The 18015-nt window shown below is 44.4% G+C and overlaps 1 protein-coding gene and 1 long non-coding RNA gene across 2 annotated transcripts in view; one reads left to right on the forward strand and one right to left on the reverse strand.

Moving 5' to 3' along the window:
• LOC123567514 (uncharacterized) overlaps positions 1-18015 on the reverse strand; it is a 92695-nt gene that overhangs the window by 66801 nt on the left and 7879 nt on the right. The gene's annotated exons all lie outside the window — the stretch shown is intronic.
• TMT1A (thiol methyltransferase 1A) lies at positions 123-8001 on the forward strand. Its single transcript, XM_005570852.4, has 2 exons — positions 123-651; positions 5065-8001. The coding sequence occupies exons 1-2, from the start codon at positions 154-156 to the stop codon at positions 5299-5301; spliced, it is 735 nt and encodes a 244-aa protein (XP_005570909.2). The 5' UTR covers positions 123-153; the 3' UTR covers positions 5302-8001.

Below are 18015 nucleotides of genomic sequence, written 5' to 3' on the forward strand. Positions count from 1 at the left end.
GCCCGTGCTTTGACTTTCCAGCACAGCCCGTTCTTTTTCTCCTCTGCAGCTGATTGGCTCTGGAGTGTGGCCAGAAGCTTCTCTCCCGCAATTAAAGGAGTCGGGTCTCTAACTGTTGATCTGTTTGGTTTTTCTTTTCCCTCCTTCTGAGCAATGGAGCTTACCATCTTTATCCTGAGACTGGCCATCTACATCCTGGCATTTCCCATATACCTGCTGAATTTTCTGGGCTTGTGGAGCCGGATATGCAAAAAATGCTTCCCCTACTTCTTGGCGAGGTTCACTGTGATGTACAACGAACAGATGGCAAGCAAGAAGCGGGAGCTCTTCGGCAACCTGCAGGAGTTTGCGGGCCCCTCCGGGAAGCTCTCCCTGCTGGAGGTGGGCTGTGGCACGGGGGCCAACTTCAGGTTCTACCCACCTGGGTGCAGGGTGACCTGTATTGACCCCAACCCCAACTTTGAGAAGTTTTTGATCAAGAGCATTGCAGAGAACCGACACCTACAGTTTGAGCGCTTTGTGATAGCTGCCGGGGAGAACATGCACCAGGTGGCCGATGGCTCTGTGGACGTGGTGGTCTGCACCCTGGTGCTGTGCTCTGTGAAGAACCAGCAGCAGATTCTCCGCGAGGTGTGCAGAGTGCTGAGACCGGTGAGTGAAAGGGTGTGAAGAGGACTGGTTAGTAGCAGCCATTACCACAAAGGGCAGGCCTGTCGATTTTAGGTGGCAGAAACAATTTTAACATAAAAAGTAAACTACTAGAAAAGACTGTAGAATTTTTAGAAATCCTAGAGTGGGAGATAAGCTATAAAGAGAAAGATTGATAAATCTGAATATAAAAACTTAAAACTGCTATAAAGAAAAAAACTCCTGGCCGGGCACGGTGGCTCACGTCTGTATCCCAGCATTTTGGGAGGCTGAGGCAGGCGGATCGCTTGAGGTCAGGAGTTTGAGACCAGACTGGCCAACATAGTGAAACCCCATCACTACTAAAAATACAAAAATTAGCCAGGCATGGTAGCAGGCGCCTGTAAGCAGGAGAATCGCTTGAACCTGGTGGGGCAAAGGTTGCAGTGAGCCGAGATTGCACCACTGCACTCCAGCCTAGGCAAGAGTGAGACTCCGTCTCAAAAAAAAAAAAAGAAAAAGAAAAAAACTCCCCAAAACAGTTAAAGTACAAAACAAGCTTGGAAAAAATATTTGCAAGGGATGATAGACAAAGGGTTAACTTCCCTCATGTTAGAAGATATTACGTGTCAATAAGATCAATATTTTTTCAATAAGAAAAATAAAAGGGAAAATGGCAAATAACAGGAACAGAAATATAAACCAATTACAGGACAAAAAGTGCTCAAACTTAAAGAGTTAATTAAAGGAAGATATTAATTTTACCTATTATACCGTTAGGGACTTCTTTTAAGGTCAGTATAGTGTTGGGGTGGGTTTGGGGGACTGGACACCACCATACATATTAGAAGAGGTACCCTCTTTGGATGATATCTAATATCAAAATTTAAAGCACACTTACTCTTTTATCCACATGCAAAAACTTATCCCACATGCAAAAACTTGTCCATACACAAGAATAGTAAGTAGCATTTGTAATAGCACAAACTGGAAATAACTGAAATGTCTATCAATAGGATGCTATGTAAGTGAGTTGTCATATTGTATAAAGGAACACTGTGCAGCTGTCAGAACAAGAAGAGTTATCTGTGCTGATACTTAAAAATCCCCAAGAGATAATGTTTTAATGAAAACAAAAAGCAATCAAGCCACAGAATGTTAGGTAGAGCATAGGCCCACTGCGTGCCCATTTTGTGAGGGGGAGAGAGGATATACATGTATGTGTATATGTTAATGGGAATGACAGACAAGTAACTATTAACATTGGTTACGTTTTGGGAATGGGATTGGATTCAGGGAAAGAATTACTTTTCATTTTAAACCTTTCCATAAAGTCTATAATTCGTTATACCTGTATGTAGTTTTCACACATTACCCTTATTATTTTTAGCTAGTTTAAAATCGTTTTATATTCTGAACGAAGTTGAAGATATGGATATCTTAACATTTGAATTTACTATTCTGGGGGAAAGGCATGTTTTGTAGTCCCAGTTTTTATTTTTTGTTGAGACAGGGTTTCCCTCTGTTGCCCAGGCTGGAGTGCAGTGGCACGATCATGGCTCACTGCAGCCTTGACCTGCTGGGCTCAAGCAATCCTTCCGTCTCAGCCTCCCCACCCTCCCAGTAGCTGGGACTACAGGCATGTGACACCACACCCCGCTAGTTTTTGTATTTTTGTAGAGATGAGGTTTTGCCATGTTGCCCAGGCTGGTCTCAAACTCCTGGCCCCAAGTGGTCTGCCCACTTTGGCCTCCCAAAATGTTGGGATTACAAGTGCGAGCCACCATGCCCAACCCTCAGTTTTATTTTCTAATAATGGAAGTTTCTCAGGAATAAAGAACTTGGAGACAGGGTTTGGAGATAATCATACGATCCTGTCTTTGGCTCAATATCAGAGTAGTAAATAAAAAAGGACTGATTCTTATACCCAAATGCTGGGTTCTTATATCCTACGACTGGACACCAACTGGCACATTAGTAGATGTTTTGCTTACAGTATTACTAATCTCCCAACACTGCTGCAAGGCAGGTAATTGTTATCTCAGTTTTACAGTGCCAAAAATCAATTGACCCCTTAAAGGTATCACATTCATGATAGTCTTCCTTAGCTCTTGCCAAGCACCCACTCTCTGCTGGATATAACAAGAGAACTTGATTACATTTTCATTTAACCCTCTCAACAGTCCTCTAAAGTAGGTATCTTCACGTTAGGACAAAGTAACAGACTCAGAGAGATTAAGAAATTTGCCCAAAGTTACACAGCTAGTAAATTTGGCTCTCTTTAATGCAAATGCAGATATTCCTTTTTTTTTTTTTTCTTTTGAGACAAAGTCTTGCTCTGTCACCTAGGCTGGTGTACAGTGGGACGATCTTGGCTAACTGCAGCATCCACCTCCCAGGTTCAAGTGACTCTCCCTGCCTCAGCCTCCCGAGTAGCTGGGATTACAGGCACACACCACCACACCTGGCTAACTTTTATATCTGTAGTAGAGTTGGGATTTCACCATGTTGGCCAGGCTGGTCTCCAACTTCTGGCCTCAAGTGATCCACCCACCTTGGCCTCCCCAAAGTGCTGGGATTACAGGTGTGAGCCACCGTGCCTGGCCAAATGCAAATGCAGATATTCTTACCACTGTACCACAGTGCTTGTTATTGGGGTTTTCATCTTTCTGATTTCAACATTTCTATCACTTTTGCTGGCTCTTGTTCCTCTACCTATCTCCTACCATTGGGGTTCCTTTCTTGGTGATGCAGGATTTTTGCTTCTTAGCTCAGCTAGGTCCGGGTTCTTGTCTCACAACCAGGAAGAAATAAGCACGTGAACATGGAAGAGTGAGTGGAGTAGAATTTATCAAGCAAAACAGAAAGCTCTCAGTAAAAAGAGGAGTCCTGAAAGCAGGTTGCTGGTTGCGCCCTTCGCAACTGAATACAAGGGCTTTTATGTAAAAGCTGATGGAGCTGGGTTCCCTGTTTGTAAAGGCGTGAATTCCTGGTGGCTCCACCCCCATTCCCCCAGCGTGCATGTGGGCCCTTAGTCCACTGCAGGCATGTTTAGGCAAGCCCCTGTGCAAGTTCCCTTATCTGCACAAAACATCTCGTGTAAGCATTTGTGGCACTGGTCAGAAGTTCTCCCGGGACCCTTCCCTACTGTCTGCCTAAAGGAAGCTGGCTAACTCCTTTCATTGGTTCATTTCACTTACATACACTCCCCAGCAATCTCATATACCTCCAAAATTCTCAAATACCACATATACACAGATGATTTCCAAATCTAAACATCTATCCCAGGTCTCTCTTCTGACCCCAAACTTGCATATCCAGCTGTCTACTCAGCAGTCTCCTGGATAGCTCAGAGGCACCTCTTAACATGTGTAAACCAGAGGGCAACACTGACCTCCCCAAACCTGCCTCTCCTCCTTTATGCTGCCCTATCCTATGAAAATTTTTTTTAAAAATCAGGGCCGGGCACAATGGCTCACGCCTGTAATCACAGCACTTTGGGAGGCCTAGGCAGGAGGATCACTTGAGCTCAGGAGTTTGAGACCAGCCTGGGCAATGTGGCAAAACTCTGTCTCTAAAACAAAACAAAACAAACAAAACAAAAAAACAAATTAGCTGGGTGTGGTGGTGCGTACCTGTCGTCCCATCTACTTGGGAGGCTGAGGCAGGAGGATTGCTTGAACCCAGGAGGTGGAGGTTGCAGTGAGCTGAGATTGTGCCACTGCATTCCATCCTGGTTGACAGAGCCAGGCCCTGTCTCAAGAAATAATAAACAAATCAGGAAATTCCAATTTTTCTATTCCCAACATAGGTCTTACACTTACCCATATAATTTGGGGGAACTCCATCACTAAACTGAATTCTGTCTGTAAACTCTGCCTGAGGGGCCAAGACTAGGATAGCTAGTGGAGGCCAAGAAGAGTGGGGCAGTTACCACGATTTTTTGAGGTGACTGTCTGGTCCTTTGCTCCCTACTCCCCTCAGAGGGAGATAGGTAGAAAACTTCTGGAGATGGCCCCACCCATAACATGTAATAACATCTATTGTGCCTGTGCTTGACCAACATTTATAGGACTCCTCAATGAAAGCAGCAGTTGCTAATTCCTACAAGCAGTAATTTACATTTAGCATCCACTGACTGAATAAAATACCTAATGACAAAATGTTATCTTGAATTCAGTAATGATTTTAGATAAATCAGAATTTTCATTAATCATATAATGTACATATTTGTGGAAATGGCACAAAAATTAAAAACACGGTTATTCAGTCTCAAGAGTGAGCTTAGTGTGGAGTGACTCTCCTGCTCAGAACTCGACGGTTCTCACAGGTTTGCAAGTCAGTGCCAGAGAACAGTTTTCAAAAAATAAATTAAAAAAGCAGAAATGAAAAAATCTTTGAAATGTTTTTTTTTTTCTTTCTTTCTTTCCTTCTCAGGGAGGGGCTTTTTATTTCATGGAGCATGTGGCAGCTGAGCGTTCGACTTGGAATTCCTTCTGGCAACAAGTCCTGGATCCTGTCTGGCCCCTTCTGTTCGACGGGTGCAGCCTGACCAGAGAGAGCTGGAAGACCCTGGAGCGGGCCGGCTTCTCTAAACTGAAGCTGCAGCACATCCAGGCCCCACTGTCCTGGGAGATGGTGCGCCCTCATATCTATGGATATGCTGTGAAATAGTGTGAGCTGGCAGTTAAGAGCTGAATGGCTCAAAGAATTTAAAGCTTCAGTTTTACATTTAAAATGCTAAGTGGGAGAAGAGAAACTGGTTTTTTTTTTTTTTTTTTTTTTTTGGCTGGGAGACAGTTTTGCTCTTGTTGCCCAGGCTGGAGTGCAACGGTGTGATCTCTGCTCACTGCAACTTCTGCCTCTGGGTTTAAGCAATTCTCCTGCCTCAGCCTCCCTAGTAGCTGGGATTACAGGCGCCCACCACCATGCCCAGCTAATTTGTATTTTTAGTACAGACAGGGTTTCACTATATTGGCCAGGCTGGTCTTGAACTCCTGATCTCAGGCGATCCACCCGCCTCAACCTCCCAAAGTGTAGGGATGACAGGCGTGAGCCACCGCACCCAGCTCAAGGTTTTTTTGTTTTGTTTTGTTTTGTTTTTGAGACGGAGTTTTCGCTCTTGTTGCCCAGGCTGGAGCGCAATGCTGCAATCTCAGCTCACCACAACCTCCACCTCCCGGGTTCAAGTGATTCTCCTGCCTCAGCCTCCCAAGTAGCTGGGATTACAGGCATGCGTCACCACACCGGCTAATTTTGTATTTTTAGTAGAGATGGGATTTCCCCATGTTAGTCAGTCTGGTCTTGAACTCCTGACCTCAGGTGATCTGCCTGCCTCAGCCTCCCAAAGTGCTGTGATTACAGACGTAAGCTACCGCGCCCAGCCCGAAACCTTTTTTAGGTAAAGTTGAATTCCGTCCTTAAAAGTTTCTGTTATATCCTATTTAGCCATTTTCTATTGTCTCCCAAAAAATTCACATCAAAAAAACGGCTTTGAACTCCCCCTTCAAAGGAAACAGTCGACTTTCATAATTAGCATCTACCATTCTCCCCAAATCTTGTTTTATTCATTGGCTTGAAATTTTTTTCCAATTGCTTTTTTTTTCTTTTTTTTTTTTTTTAAAGGTTAAGAGCAGAGGTTTACTAGGCAAAAGAAAGAGAATAGCTCTCTGCTGCAGAGAGGGGTCCTGGAGAAATGGGTTACCCCAGTTGTCTTATTTAAATAGTTACCCATCAGATTTTAATTTCATCTTCTCTTTGAGAGCTTGGTGATAAGCAGTACTTACATCACTCAAAAGACGACTTTGAAAAGGGAGTGGTGAAAAGGTCTCAATCATTTATTGATTGAATTAAGAAATACTAGCTAATTAAAAGTCCGAGTCTAAACAGCACAGATTTTTTCTTTTGGCTTTTAAATTGTGTTTTAAAAATAGAGACGGGGGCTGGGCATGGTGGCTCATGCCTGTAATCCTAGCACTTTGGGAGGCCGAGGCGGGCGGATCACGAGGTCAGGAGTTCAAGACCAGCCTGGCCAACATGGCGAAACCCCTTCTCTATTAAAGATACAAAAAAAAAAAAAAAAAAAAAAATTAGCCAGGCATGGTGGTGGGTGCTTGTAATCCCAGGTACTTGGAAGGCTGAGGCAGGAGAATCTCTTGAACCAGGAAGGCAGATGTTGCAGTGAACTGAGATCATGTCATTGTACTCTAACCTGGGCGACAAGAGCAAGACTCTGTCTAAAAAAAAAAAAAAAAAAAAGAAGTAGAAACAGGGTCTCACTGTGTTGCCTAGGCTGGTCTTGAACTCCTGGGCTCAAGTGATTCTCCCACCTTGACCTCCCAAATTGCTGGGATTACAGGCTTGAGACACTGCACCTGGCCAAAATAGCTCAAGTTTCTGAAAAACAAATCTGAACCTATTTGTTATTCTTAGCGTCACTAGTCTGGCTTTCAGAATTGACATACAAGGTTGCCACACCTAGTTCTGCCCAGTTTTATGTCTTTTATTCCAGTATTCCACCAAAGTTTGTTTTCCTGCATTCCAGTTCTAAAGTCTTAAGATAAAGATTGTACTTGATACTTTAGTATATCCATAAAACTATTTGAGGCGGTTAAGGTTCTTGGGTTCATTTTCCTTATTACATTTTCCTTAATACTTTGCCGAATATTGTAGATTGTAGGCAATGAAAAAGCCCAGTATAATTAGGAAAACCTTGAATAATTAGGTGTCCTAGGTAAGAGTCCCTAAACATCAAGCAATCTGTGAGTCTGTAAAGAAATAAACAAATATGGCCGGGCGCGGTGGCTCAAGCCTGTAATCCCAGCACTTTGGGAGGCCGAGACGGGCGGATCACGAGGTCAGGAGATCGAGACCATCCTGGATAACACGGTGAAACCCCGTCTCTACTAAGAAATACAAAAAATTAGCCGGGCGAGGCGGCGGGCGCCTGTAGTCCCAGCTACTCGGGAGGCTGAGGCCGGAGAATGGCGTGAACCCGGGAGGCGGAGCTTGCAGTGAGCTGAGATCCGGCCACTGCACTCCAGCCTGGGCGACAGAGCGAGACTCCGTCTCAAAAAAAAAAAAAAAAAAAAAAAAAAAAAAAAAAAAGAAATAAACAAATATTTTTTGGATTATTCTTACCTAATTCCACCTGTTTGAAGATGATTTCTTTGTTCTTTGCAACTATGGAAGCTGTGAAAATCATCACAAGTGCCTCTGAAAGCAAGTGTTAGGTTGGTTAGAGGGTTTAATATTTTCTGCAATGGTTTGTATGAATTTTAATGAATGTAGTATATTTTCTGAGATGATTTTGTAAAAGTACTATTTTCAATATCAAATCAACCAATAAATTCACATTTGTGTTAGAAACAGAAATATGGTTTTTATCTTTGCTGCCTTTGGTTTTCTTAATGTCTCTGGGAGGCTTTTCCTTCATTGTGGAAATTGTAGCTATTTAAACATGTAAATTTTTCTTTCTACAGTCAGGTAACTATAAACACAGCTAATAGATTTTACACAAAGCAGTCCTACAAGTATCAGAATGGGTTTTGAGAAGTTCAAGTCCATCATGTGATGTTTGGCTACTTTAAAAAAGCAAAAAAGTTCAAGTCTAAAGATCCCATTTGTTAAATCCACAGAGCGGAAAGAAAGGAAGTTTACTATTTCAAATGTCTCTTGAACATGAAGAGTTGCTGATGCAGTGAGTTTGAATGCACACCTAATGCTTCCTAAGCTCTGGAACATGAATCTCCTTCCTTCCTCTGTTATCTCCCCAGAATAGGAACCTCCTTAATCCACCCATCTCACTATTGGTCAGTCTAGTGATTGAGAAATAGGAAAAGCCACAGGTTGAAATGGTGAAATGTCATTACGTTGAAAGATAATACCAAAGTACAAAGTCCTAGACATAGTCTTATCAATTCCCTCTTGTCTAAGTGGCGTGGCAAACATTATCGTCACTTTTCAGAGAAAACTGAGGTGTAGAGAAATAAATAAATGAAGTTTTTTACAGTCATTCCACAAGTTACTGAGCAAGTCTTAGAAGCCCCGACTCCCCACACCACGAAATCTCCTTTGATCATCATCGCTGCCCTCACACCTTCTCACCACTTTCCTCCTCGAGCCCAGAGAACACACATTTATAATCATTTTAGAGCCTGAGGAAACGACTTCAGCCTGTGCAGAAGGGAGAAAGAAAAAAAAGGCAAAACACATCCAGTGTCTTTTAGGTCCTATACTGGTTAGGAATCCTTTGATTCCAACTGACAGAATCCCAACCCAAATAGGCTTAAGCAGAAAAAGAACTCTACCAATTCCAATTAGTGAAAATCATATGGGCAGAAAGCCTCAGGCACAGCATGAACAGGGCTCGGAAAACATTACCAGGAACCAGATGATCTCTAGGGTCACGTCTGTCCTCCCCTCTGCTCTGTTAGGTAGTAAGTTGGTAGAAATGGCTCTGACCTTCGTGCTTCCAGGGCACAAGGCCAGTTAGAAAGAGCAAGCCTACTTTTTGTGGCCAGACCAGACCAATCTGATTTAACCTTTATGTAACAAAGTTGTGAGTTGTTTTTCAGTTGCCAATGGACCCTCAGGTCGTGTGCCCTGAGCACGCCCAGATGAACCAAGCCTTCAACCACAGGGGGAACCTAAGCTAAGTGCTCAGTCCAAGGATGGGGACTGAATTAAGACTGATCAGATGAGCTGTGGTATCACCCCATGGCAGGATCCACTCAGATCATGCCTCCCCGCATCACCTCATTGCAAGATCCAGTCAGATCATGCCTCATTACCCTATACTTATAAAACCTGATGAAGCCCTCAGCTCTGGGAGATACTGCTTTGGGAATAATCCCTGGCGTTCTCCTTACTTGTTGCAAGTAATAAAATCCCTTTGCTAAATGCTCCTTGGTTGTGGTCATTGCGTTGAATTTGGAATGGATGCTAGGAAGGCACATAACAAATATCCATTATAAACCCGTTGCTGGATTTCACTGAATTTGGATCAGACCCTGTCTGTCTTCCTATGGGAGATCATATAGTACAATGCTTAGAACTCTGGATTTTCACTGGGATGACTGCTTGCAACAAAGAAAGTAAAAGACAAAATGAAACACTGACTTTGGCATCAAAGTGACGTCGTCAAGTCCTGGTTGTGTCATTGGTTGACTCTGTGACCTTGAGCAAGTTATCTGTTTTTTCATCTGTAAATGGGGGTATCTACCTAAAAGGTTATGCTGAGGAGTAAATGAAGCAATGCACTTGGCACTTAATATAGGTTGACTTCACTCAACAGATATTTATTGAGTGTCTACTGTGTGCTCTGCTCTTAGTGCCTGGCTTAGAGCCCTGAATAACTAGACATATCCCTGCCTGCATGGAGCATACAATGATGACAAATGTTTTCTATAGATGAGGAAGCAGCTCAGGGTGCCCAGAGAATGTAATCTGACCTACCCAGGGGGAGAAGCTCTGAGGCTTTCTTGAGGAAGTAACATCTGAGCTGAATTCCAAAGTATGAAAAAAGAATATTTCAGCCAACTAGAATAGCTCATGCCACAGCCAAGCAAAAGGAGGAAACATACTATATCCAAGGAACTGAAAGAAAGCAGGCAGGGCTGGGCACCAGAGCCTCAAGGGCAGATTCTAGGATGGTTACTATTTCCATCAGCTTCTTCCTAAATCTTGTTAAGACCCTAGGACAATGAGCCAAATGCTTATTTTAATGCCTGACACCCCCCCCCAAAAAAAGATACATTAGAATGTCTTATATTTATATTCTGAAACATTTTTTGTTCCCAAGTGTTCTAATATTTAAAATTGTTTCATCTGAATTTCTACATATTTCAAACTTGAATAGAAAGTAAAGCAAACATTGGCCAGGCGCGGTGGCTCGCGCCTGTAATCCCAGCACTTTGGGAGGCTGAGGTGGGCGGATCACGAGGTCAGGAGATCGAGACCATCCTGGCTAACATGGTGAAACCCCCGTCTCTACTAAAAATACGAAAAAAAAATTAGCCGGGCGTGGTGGCGGGCGCCTGTAGTCCCAGCCAGGAGAATGGCGTGAACCCGGGGGGCAGAGCTTGCAGTGAGCAGAGATCGCGCCACTGCACTCCAGCCTGGGTGACAGAGCAAGACTCTGTCTCAAAAAAAAAAAAAAAGAAAGTAAAGCAAACATTGCATAATAGTTCCTTTTGTGCTCTTGATTGTACCATCAGCCTTCTCCTTTGGTCTTGCTTTAGAAAACATAGAACTTAACATAACTGAAATTCTTGTTTATCTGTTAAAGTAATTAAGAGTCTGATGAATCACAGCAAACCAGTATCAACGAAAGCGAAAAAGCAAACTGTTCAGTATCACTTTAACTCTCTCCATATTTAAAACCAGAAGCATTAGGCTACATTAAAAAATAAGAATTCCCTGTTGAACTATGGAGCCACTGGTTAATCCCAGTGCCAGAGAAACGGAGCAGAGGTCACGTGAACCAAGGGGAAGGAAATAATGAACCAGGCAATGTGCAAGGTATTATTTTGTTTCAGAAACTATCTTGGGAACCTGCAGATAACTACATGGAAACATATATATGAACTAGGAAAATTGCCATTCAGAATTTACCTTTGTTTTGTTGTTTTTTGAGACCGGGTCTCCCTCTGTGGGCCAGAGTGTAATGAGGTGGTGTGATCATGGTTCACTGCAGCTTTAACCTCCCAGGCCCAAGTGATCCTCCTGCCTCAGCCTCCTAAGTAGCTGGGACTACAAGCACACACCACCACACCTGTTTAATTTTTTTATTTTTAGTAGAGATGGGGTCTCACCGTGTTGCCCAGGCTGGTTTCAAACACCTAGGCGTAAGTGATCCTCCCTCCTCAGCCTCCCAAAGTTCTGGAATTACAGGCATTAGCCACCACATCCAGCCCCAGAATTTATCATTCTTAAAAGTAAAAAGCTTGATGGTCTTACTTGAGGCTACATGTTTCTCAATCTTTAAAAATGTATCTGACACTGCCTGGCACAGTGGCTCGTGCCTGTAATCCCTGCACTTTGGGAGGCTGAGGCTGGCAGATCACCTGAGGTCAGGAGTTCAAGACCAGCCTGGCCAACATGTTGAAACCTCGTCTCTACTAAAAATACAAAAAGTTAGCTGGGCATGGTGGTGGGCACCTGTAATCCCAGCTACTCGGGAGGCTAAGGCAGGAGAATCGCTTGAACCTGGGAGGTGGAGGTTGTGGTGAGCCTAGATCCCACCATTGCACTCCAGCCTGGGCAACAAGAGCAAAACTCCATCTCAAAAAAAAAAAATGTATCTGACACTGATGTCAATCTTCTCTTTGGAATAATCCTTTTATTCCATGTCCCAAATATCTAATAATTTCCATTTCTTAAGTATCTTCTTTCTGCAAGGCACTATTTATTTATAGAGATAGGATCTTGCTATATTGCCCAGGCTGGTCTCAAACTCCTGGGCTCAAGCAATTCTCCTGTCTCAGCCTCTCAAAGTGTTGTGATTACAGGCGTGAGCTATAACACCCAGCTGGCACTAACTTTTTAAACAATTATTTCACATAGTACTTACAACTCTGCAAGACAGGGATAATTATCCCCATCTGACAAATGAGAAAACAGATTTTCAGAGGTTGTATTTCTTGTCCAAGGCCATGCAGTGAGTGGCCACACCAGTGTTCCCGTGCAGCTTGCCCGACTCAGAAGCCCAGGCCTCCCTACTACACTGTATTGCTTCCCAAGATCGTCTTCTGAGTCCAAGACCTCCGTATTTGTCTCTTCCCTCCTCCACCATTTCACTGTGATGGTCTTCTGAGACTCATCTGTTCTGTATTATTCTATGTTCAATCCCTTGACCCTTTCTTCCACTCTTAGGTCATGAAAAACCACCTGTGAAGATTCCTAAACCTCATACTTTTGCCAATCCTTTGATATTTAGAATTTAACACAGCAAAACCAGAATACACTGTATCCTTCCCTAAATAAACAACACTTTCTAACTTCTCTACTATCTATGATTATTTCTGTATTATTTAAGGATCAGATAAAGTGATGGCCCTTCTACAAAGCATTCTCTGTCTATTTCAAGAAACTTCCTCTTTGAGAAATCTCTTTATCACTAACACCCAGGGGTGTGATTTCACATCACCAATCTCTTCTTTGTTTCTTCTACATGTCAGACACATCGCTTATTATACAGCAGGTGCCCAAAAAGTATTTACTGATTAAATCATCGTAAATACTGCCTTTTCTTCTGACAAGGATTTTTTTGGTGCTGCTTTGCTAGTCGGAGACCTCCATGGCTAGTGATGCCCCTGCCCAGGGCCTTACTCTGCCCTGGGCTTGCTGCAGGAGATACCTGAGCCCCTCAGCCCAGCAGGGCTGCACTTGGCTTGTGTTCTGGCCCAGGTCCTGCAACTTTCTGTGGGATCTGTACTCAGCCCACAGCTGGGCCAGGCATGCCATGACCTGCCTCCAGCTTGGGCATTGGCATCTGCACGAGGGGAATGTGGTGACATCAGAAAAACTTGGAGGCACCATTGACCCTGAAGCCTCGAAGTGGTGTTACAGCATGTCACAGCCCTGGCTTGGGGAGCCCTTAGGTCTGGACTCCCAGAAGGGCCACAGCTTTTCTCTCCTTCTCATTGCCCGCAACGTGGCAAGCAGGAAGGGTGGCAGAAGGGTGGTGTGTGTTCAGTCCATTTGTGTTATAGCTCTTTCAGTCCCACCATTCGGTGGGTCCCAAGTTCTTGTCCTGCGTCCAGGAAGAATGAGGTACATGGACAGCTGGAGGGTGAAGAAGGCAGAAGGGAGCTTCCCTGAGCCACAGAACAGCTCTCAGGAGACCCGAAGTGGGTAGCTCCTTTCCACAGGCAGGACATCCCATCAAGTGTGCAGCCCTCAGCACAGAGGAGACCCAGAGTAGGTAGCTGCTATCTGCAGGCAGGTTGTCTCACTGAGTGCGGGAGTCTGGCTGAGCCTGGGGTTTTCATGTGCTCAGAATGGAGGAAGTGCATGCTGATGGGTCCATAGGCAGCCATGCATGGGCCTGGTAAAAGCATTATCTGATTGGCCAAACAGTTATCAATGAAGTTCTCACTCTGAGTTGCAGATTCTACCTGGAACTGGCAGCCTGGCTCCCAGCCTTCTGGCTGTCCCTGGCTTGAAGATGGGGTTTCACTGGGTACCCACCCCTTCCAGCCTAGGAAACTGATCTGCCTCCCTCCGCCATCAATATGCCCTCCACAACGCCCAGGCTGTCTGTGCCGAGGGGTGCCTGCAGGACCCTTCCAAGCTTCCTTCAGCACCCCCATCCCGCCCCCAAACTCCTCAGTGTCCAAAGTCTGGAAGGGGTCCAGGTGGCAGAGGGCTGGCAGGAGGCTGGCGTGTCAGTGCCGCCCTGAGTGCATGCACCCCCTGCTGGGTTGTGACAGTGCTGGGGCTCGGCTACAACTTTGTTCCACACCAGAGCGAGTACTGGGAGTGGGTAGAGGCCAAGAAGCAGGCACTTCCAAGCCTGTGGGGGGAGGGGGCTTCCCAGACCTCCAAGAGAACAGGGATGCCCAGGTCCAGAGCTGTGGCTGGCCGGCTGCAGCTGTTCCCAGAAGCGCAGGGCTCCTGCCTCACCAATTCAGCAGGGCACAGGGCTCTTGCCTGTTCCCAGCCCCTGTGGGCTCTGCAGAGTGTGCAGCCCTGGCCATGCCTCCCCTACTGTAGCTGGCATCCTTGTAGCAGCCGCTCCAGATGGCCCACTACAACCATCACTTCTATATACCTCTCATTTGTCCCTTCCACTCCATTTCCACAGCTATCACCATCACCTTAGTTTGAGAACTAGTGCCTGGATAACTATTTGTATAAGTTGACCAGGGATGGCTGGAATGACAAACCAGTTGTGTGAGAACTTGCCAGTTATTGCCTAGTTACTCAAAGGATATGATAGGAAAGTAGGGAAGACACTAAGTCTAGATAAAATAGTAGAAAAACACCCCTTTTGCAGCTGACTCAGTCTTCCTTGCCCTTCTTTGTCCAATTCACCCCACTAACATAGCATGGCAGAAAGAGAAGCCTAGCAAGCAATTTTCCCTGGGTACAAAGAAGTGGCTTCCTGGATAAGCACCAATATCTGATCTAAAGCATAGTGTCTAATACCTAACAATGCTACACATTGGTCTCCACACCTCCACACCTTCACTCCTCCTGTCTTCCTACTCACCATTTCCAGAATAAGGACAATCTTTCTTCAGTAACAGTTTATTTTTATTTATTTATTTTGAGACGGAGTCTACTCTGTCACCCACGGTGGAGTGCAGTGGTGCGATCTTGGCTCACTGCAACCTCCGCCTCCCAAGTTGAAGCAAATCTCCTGCCTCAGCCTCTTGGGTATCTGGGATTACAGGCACCTGCCACCACACCCAGCTAATTTTTGTTTTTGGTAAAGATGGGGTTTTGCCACATTGGCCAGGCTGGTCTCCAAAACCTGACCTCAAGTGATCCGCCCACCTCAGCCTCCCAAAGTGCTGGGATTAGAGGCATGAACCACTACGCCTGGCCTTAAATAACAGTTTAATTTGGCTATCCCCACAACTCAAAATTATGAAAGTACCTACTAATGATAAAATCCAATTTAAGCTGCTCATCTCTGTATTTAGGGCTGTCAGAGCTGTCTCGACACTTTTGCCAGCTTTGTGGTACAGTGGAAAACCATGGGGTTTGAAGTCAGAACATTTGAATCCAGATCTCATCATTGCATCTCACTAATATCATTATTCACTTAGTAAAAGAGGACACCACCTCCTACATCTCCCAGGATTCTTATGAGGATGAAATGAGATAAACACAAAAGGTGCTTTGTAAACCACAAAACTGCCAGTGTTGAGCACTGGAACTTCTCCACATGGTCTCTCACTCTGGTCAAGGCCTGCTTCCTTAAGCATTTGTAAGAGGAGCAGAATATTTATTTTTCTGTCAGAAAAGATATTTTACTTCTATAAATGTAGCCTTGAAATTCCAATCATCTGGATTTTTTTTTTTTTTTTTTTTTTTAGGTTAGTCAAGTGAAGCAGTGGGAGTGGAGAAGGAACAAAAATCTGTAACTGGCTGTGATCAGTTCACTGTAAATACTACTGCACTCAAACCAACCCATCTGGATTATTATACATTATAATGTTTTCTGAAGATCTGGTATATTTTAAAGACTTCTGTCATAAAAAAAAAATAGTTGGCAAAATTCTATTTTTGCACCTAACAAAAAGTTCAGCCCCCTCATGAGAAGCACTTGCTTCAATTGCTACAAATAAGTTCCAGACAGACTGCTTGTGGATATAAACATGGTTTTCTAAATCTCTCTAATCTTGGCTCCCATCTTATCTGTCAAGCCAAACAGGTAGTATTAGAACCATAAAAGAAGCACCATCTGATTCATTCTATCTTGCCTATCAGGTTATGGGAACAGATTACTAAATCTAATCCCAGAGGAAGAGCTTCTTTGATCTTATTGTCCACTGAAGTTTAGAAATAAATCTAAAATCCTTACTAGAAAAACAAAGGCTTGGCCAGGTTTAATGGCTCACATCTGAAAACCCAGCAGTATGGGACGCCAAGGTGAGAAGATCACACGAGCCCAGGTGATTAAGACCCAACTGAGCAACACAGTGAGACCTCATCTCTACAAAAAAATTGTTTTCAAAAATTAGCTGGGTCTAGTGGCACATGTCTGTAGTCTCGCTACTCAGGAGGCTGAGGTGGGAGGCCTGCTTGAGCCCAGGAGGTCAAGGCTGCAGTGAGCTGTGATTACGCCACTGCACTCCAGCCTGGGGGCAAAGTGAGACCCCATCTCAAAAAAAAAAAAAAAAAAAAGAAAGATAGAAAAAGGTTACAATATTAAAATAAACAGATGTACATCTATATCTATAAATATAAATGATGTTGTTTACCAAGTAGCTTGCCAATGCATACAATCCCATCTGCCCCAATTTTTCTTTTCTTCCTTTTTTTTTTTTTTTTTTTGGAGATGGAGTCTAACTCTGTCACCCAAGCTGGAGTGCAGTGGTATGATCACAGCTCACTGCAGCCTCAACCTCCCAGGCTCAAGTGATCCTCCCACCTCAGCCTCCCAAGTAGCTGGGACCACAAGTAGCTGTGCCACCATGCCTGGCTAATTTATTTATATTTATTCACAAAAAAACAGAGATGAGGTCTCACTGTATTGCCCCGACTGGCCTTGAACTCCTGGCCCTCAAGCAATCCTCCCGTTTCAGCTTCCCAAAGTGCTGAACCACCATGCACAGCTGAATTTTTTCATTTTTTGTAGAGATGGGGTCTCCTTATGTTACCCAGGCTGGTCTCAAACTCCTGGGCTCAAGTGATTCCCCCGCCTCGATCTCCCAAAGTGCTGAGATTATAACCATGAGCCACTGCACTTAGCCTGCCCCAACTTTTTAAATGGGAGGAAACAGTGGAGAAAGTGAACTATTAATACATTGTTAACCTGTCAGTCCACATTTTTGCCATTGTGTTTTATTTTTTTCCTTTCATATTCTGGGCTCCTGAGTAAAATTCTATAAACATTGACCTTACGTTCACACAACATTTGGACGGCAGGTATGCCTAAAAATGTGAGAATTAGGTAAAAATGGTGCGTTCTAATGCCAATTCTTAACTCTTATGCAGGGAGGGGCGGTGTGGTCATCGACAACCTTGAGAATCTGATGAAAGGTGTAGGTCCTCTCCCTAGAAAAATGCTCCTACAAATGAACGAACCATTTCAGGAGGAAACAGATAAAACAAACGCTTGTCGAAGCATCTTGTTATCACTTCCAAAGCACCACATACAAAATTTTAAACTCAAAAGTCCCATTCTCTAAACCCAGTCTCCTAGCCTTTTACACCTCCACTAAACCCGATCCTCAACTTAGAGACTTCCAGTGCCTCCACTCTACCTGGTCTGTCTCTGGCTATCAACTCGCACTGATTCCCTTCTCCCACCAGGCTGAACTACAGAGCAAATCAATTCATTATCACTCTCCTATTCATGCTCCCTTGTTTTTCTTTTTTGAGACATAGTCTCACTCTGTCACTCAGACTGGAGAGCAGTGGTGCAATCTCGGTTCACTGCAACTACCACCCTCCAGGCTCAAGTGATCCTCCCACCTCAGCCTCCTGGAACCACAGATGCGTGCCCCCACGCCAGGCTAATTTTTTTGTATTTTTGGTAGAGATGGGTTTCGCCACGTTGCCCAGGCTGGTCTGGAACTCCTGAGCTCAAGCAATCTGCCCACCTCAGCCTCCCAAAGTCCTGGGATTACAGGCGTGAGCCACCACGCCCGGCCCATGCTCCCTTGTTCTATTGCCATACAAATCAGCCAATTTCTGAGCAAGCAGGGCCTT

This window comes from Macaca fascicularis, chromosome 11, assembly GCF_037993035.2.
Source record: "Macaca fascicularis isolate 582-1 chromosome 11, T2T-MFA8v1.1".
NCBI classification, from domain to species: Eukaryota; Metazoa; Chordata; class Mammalia; order Primates; family Cercopithecidae; genus Macaca; species Macaca fascicularis.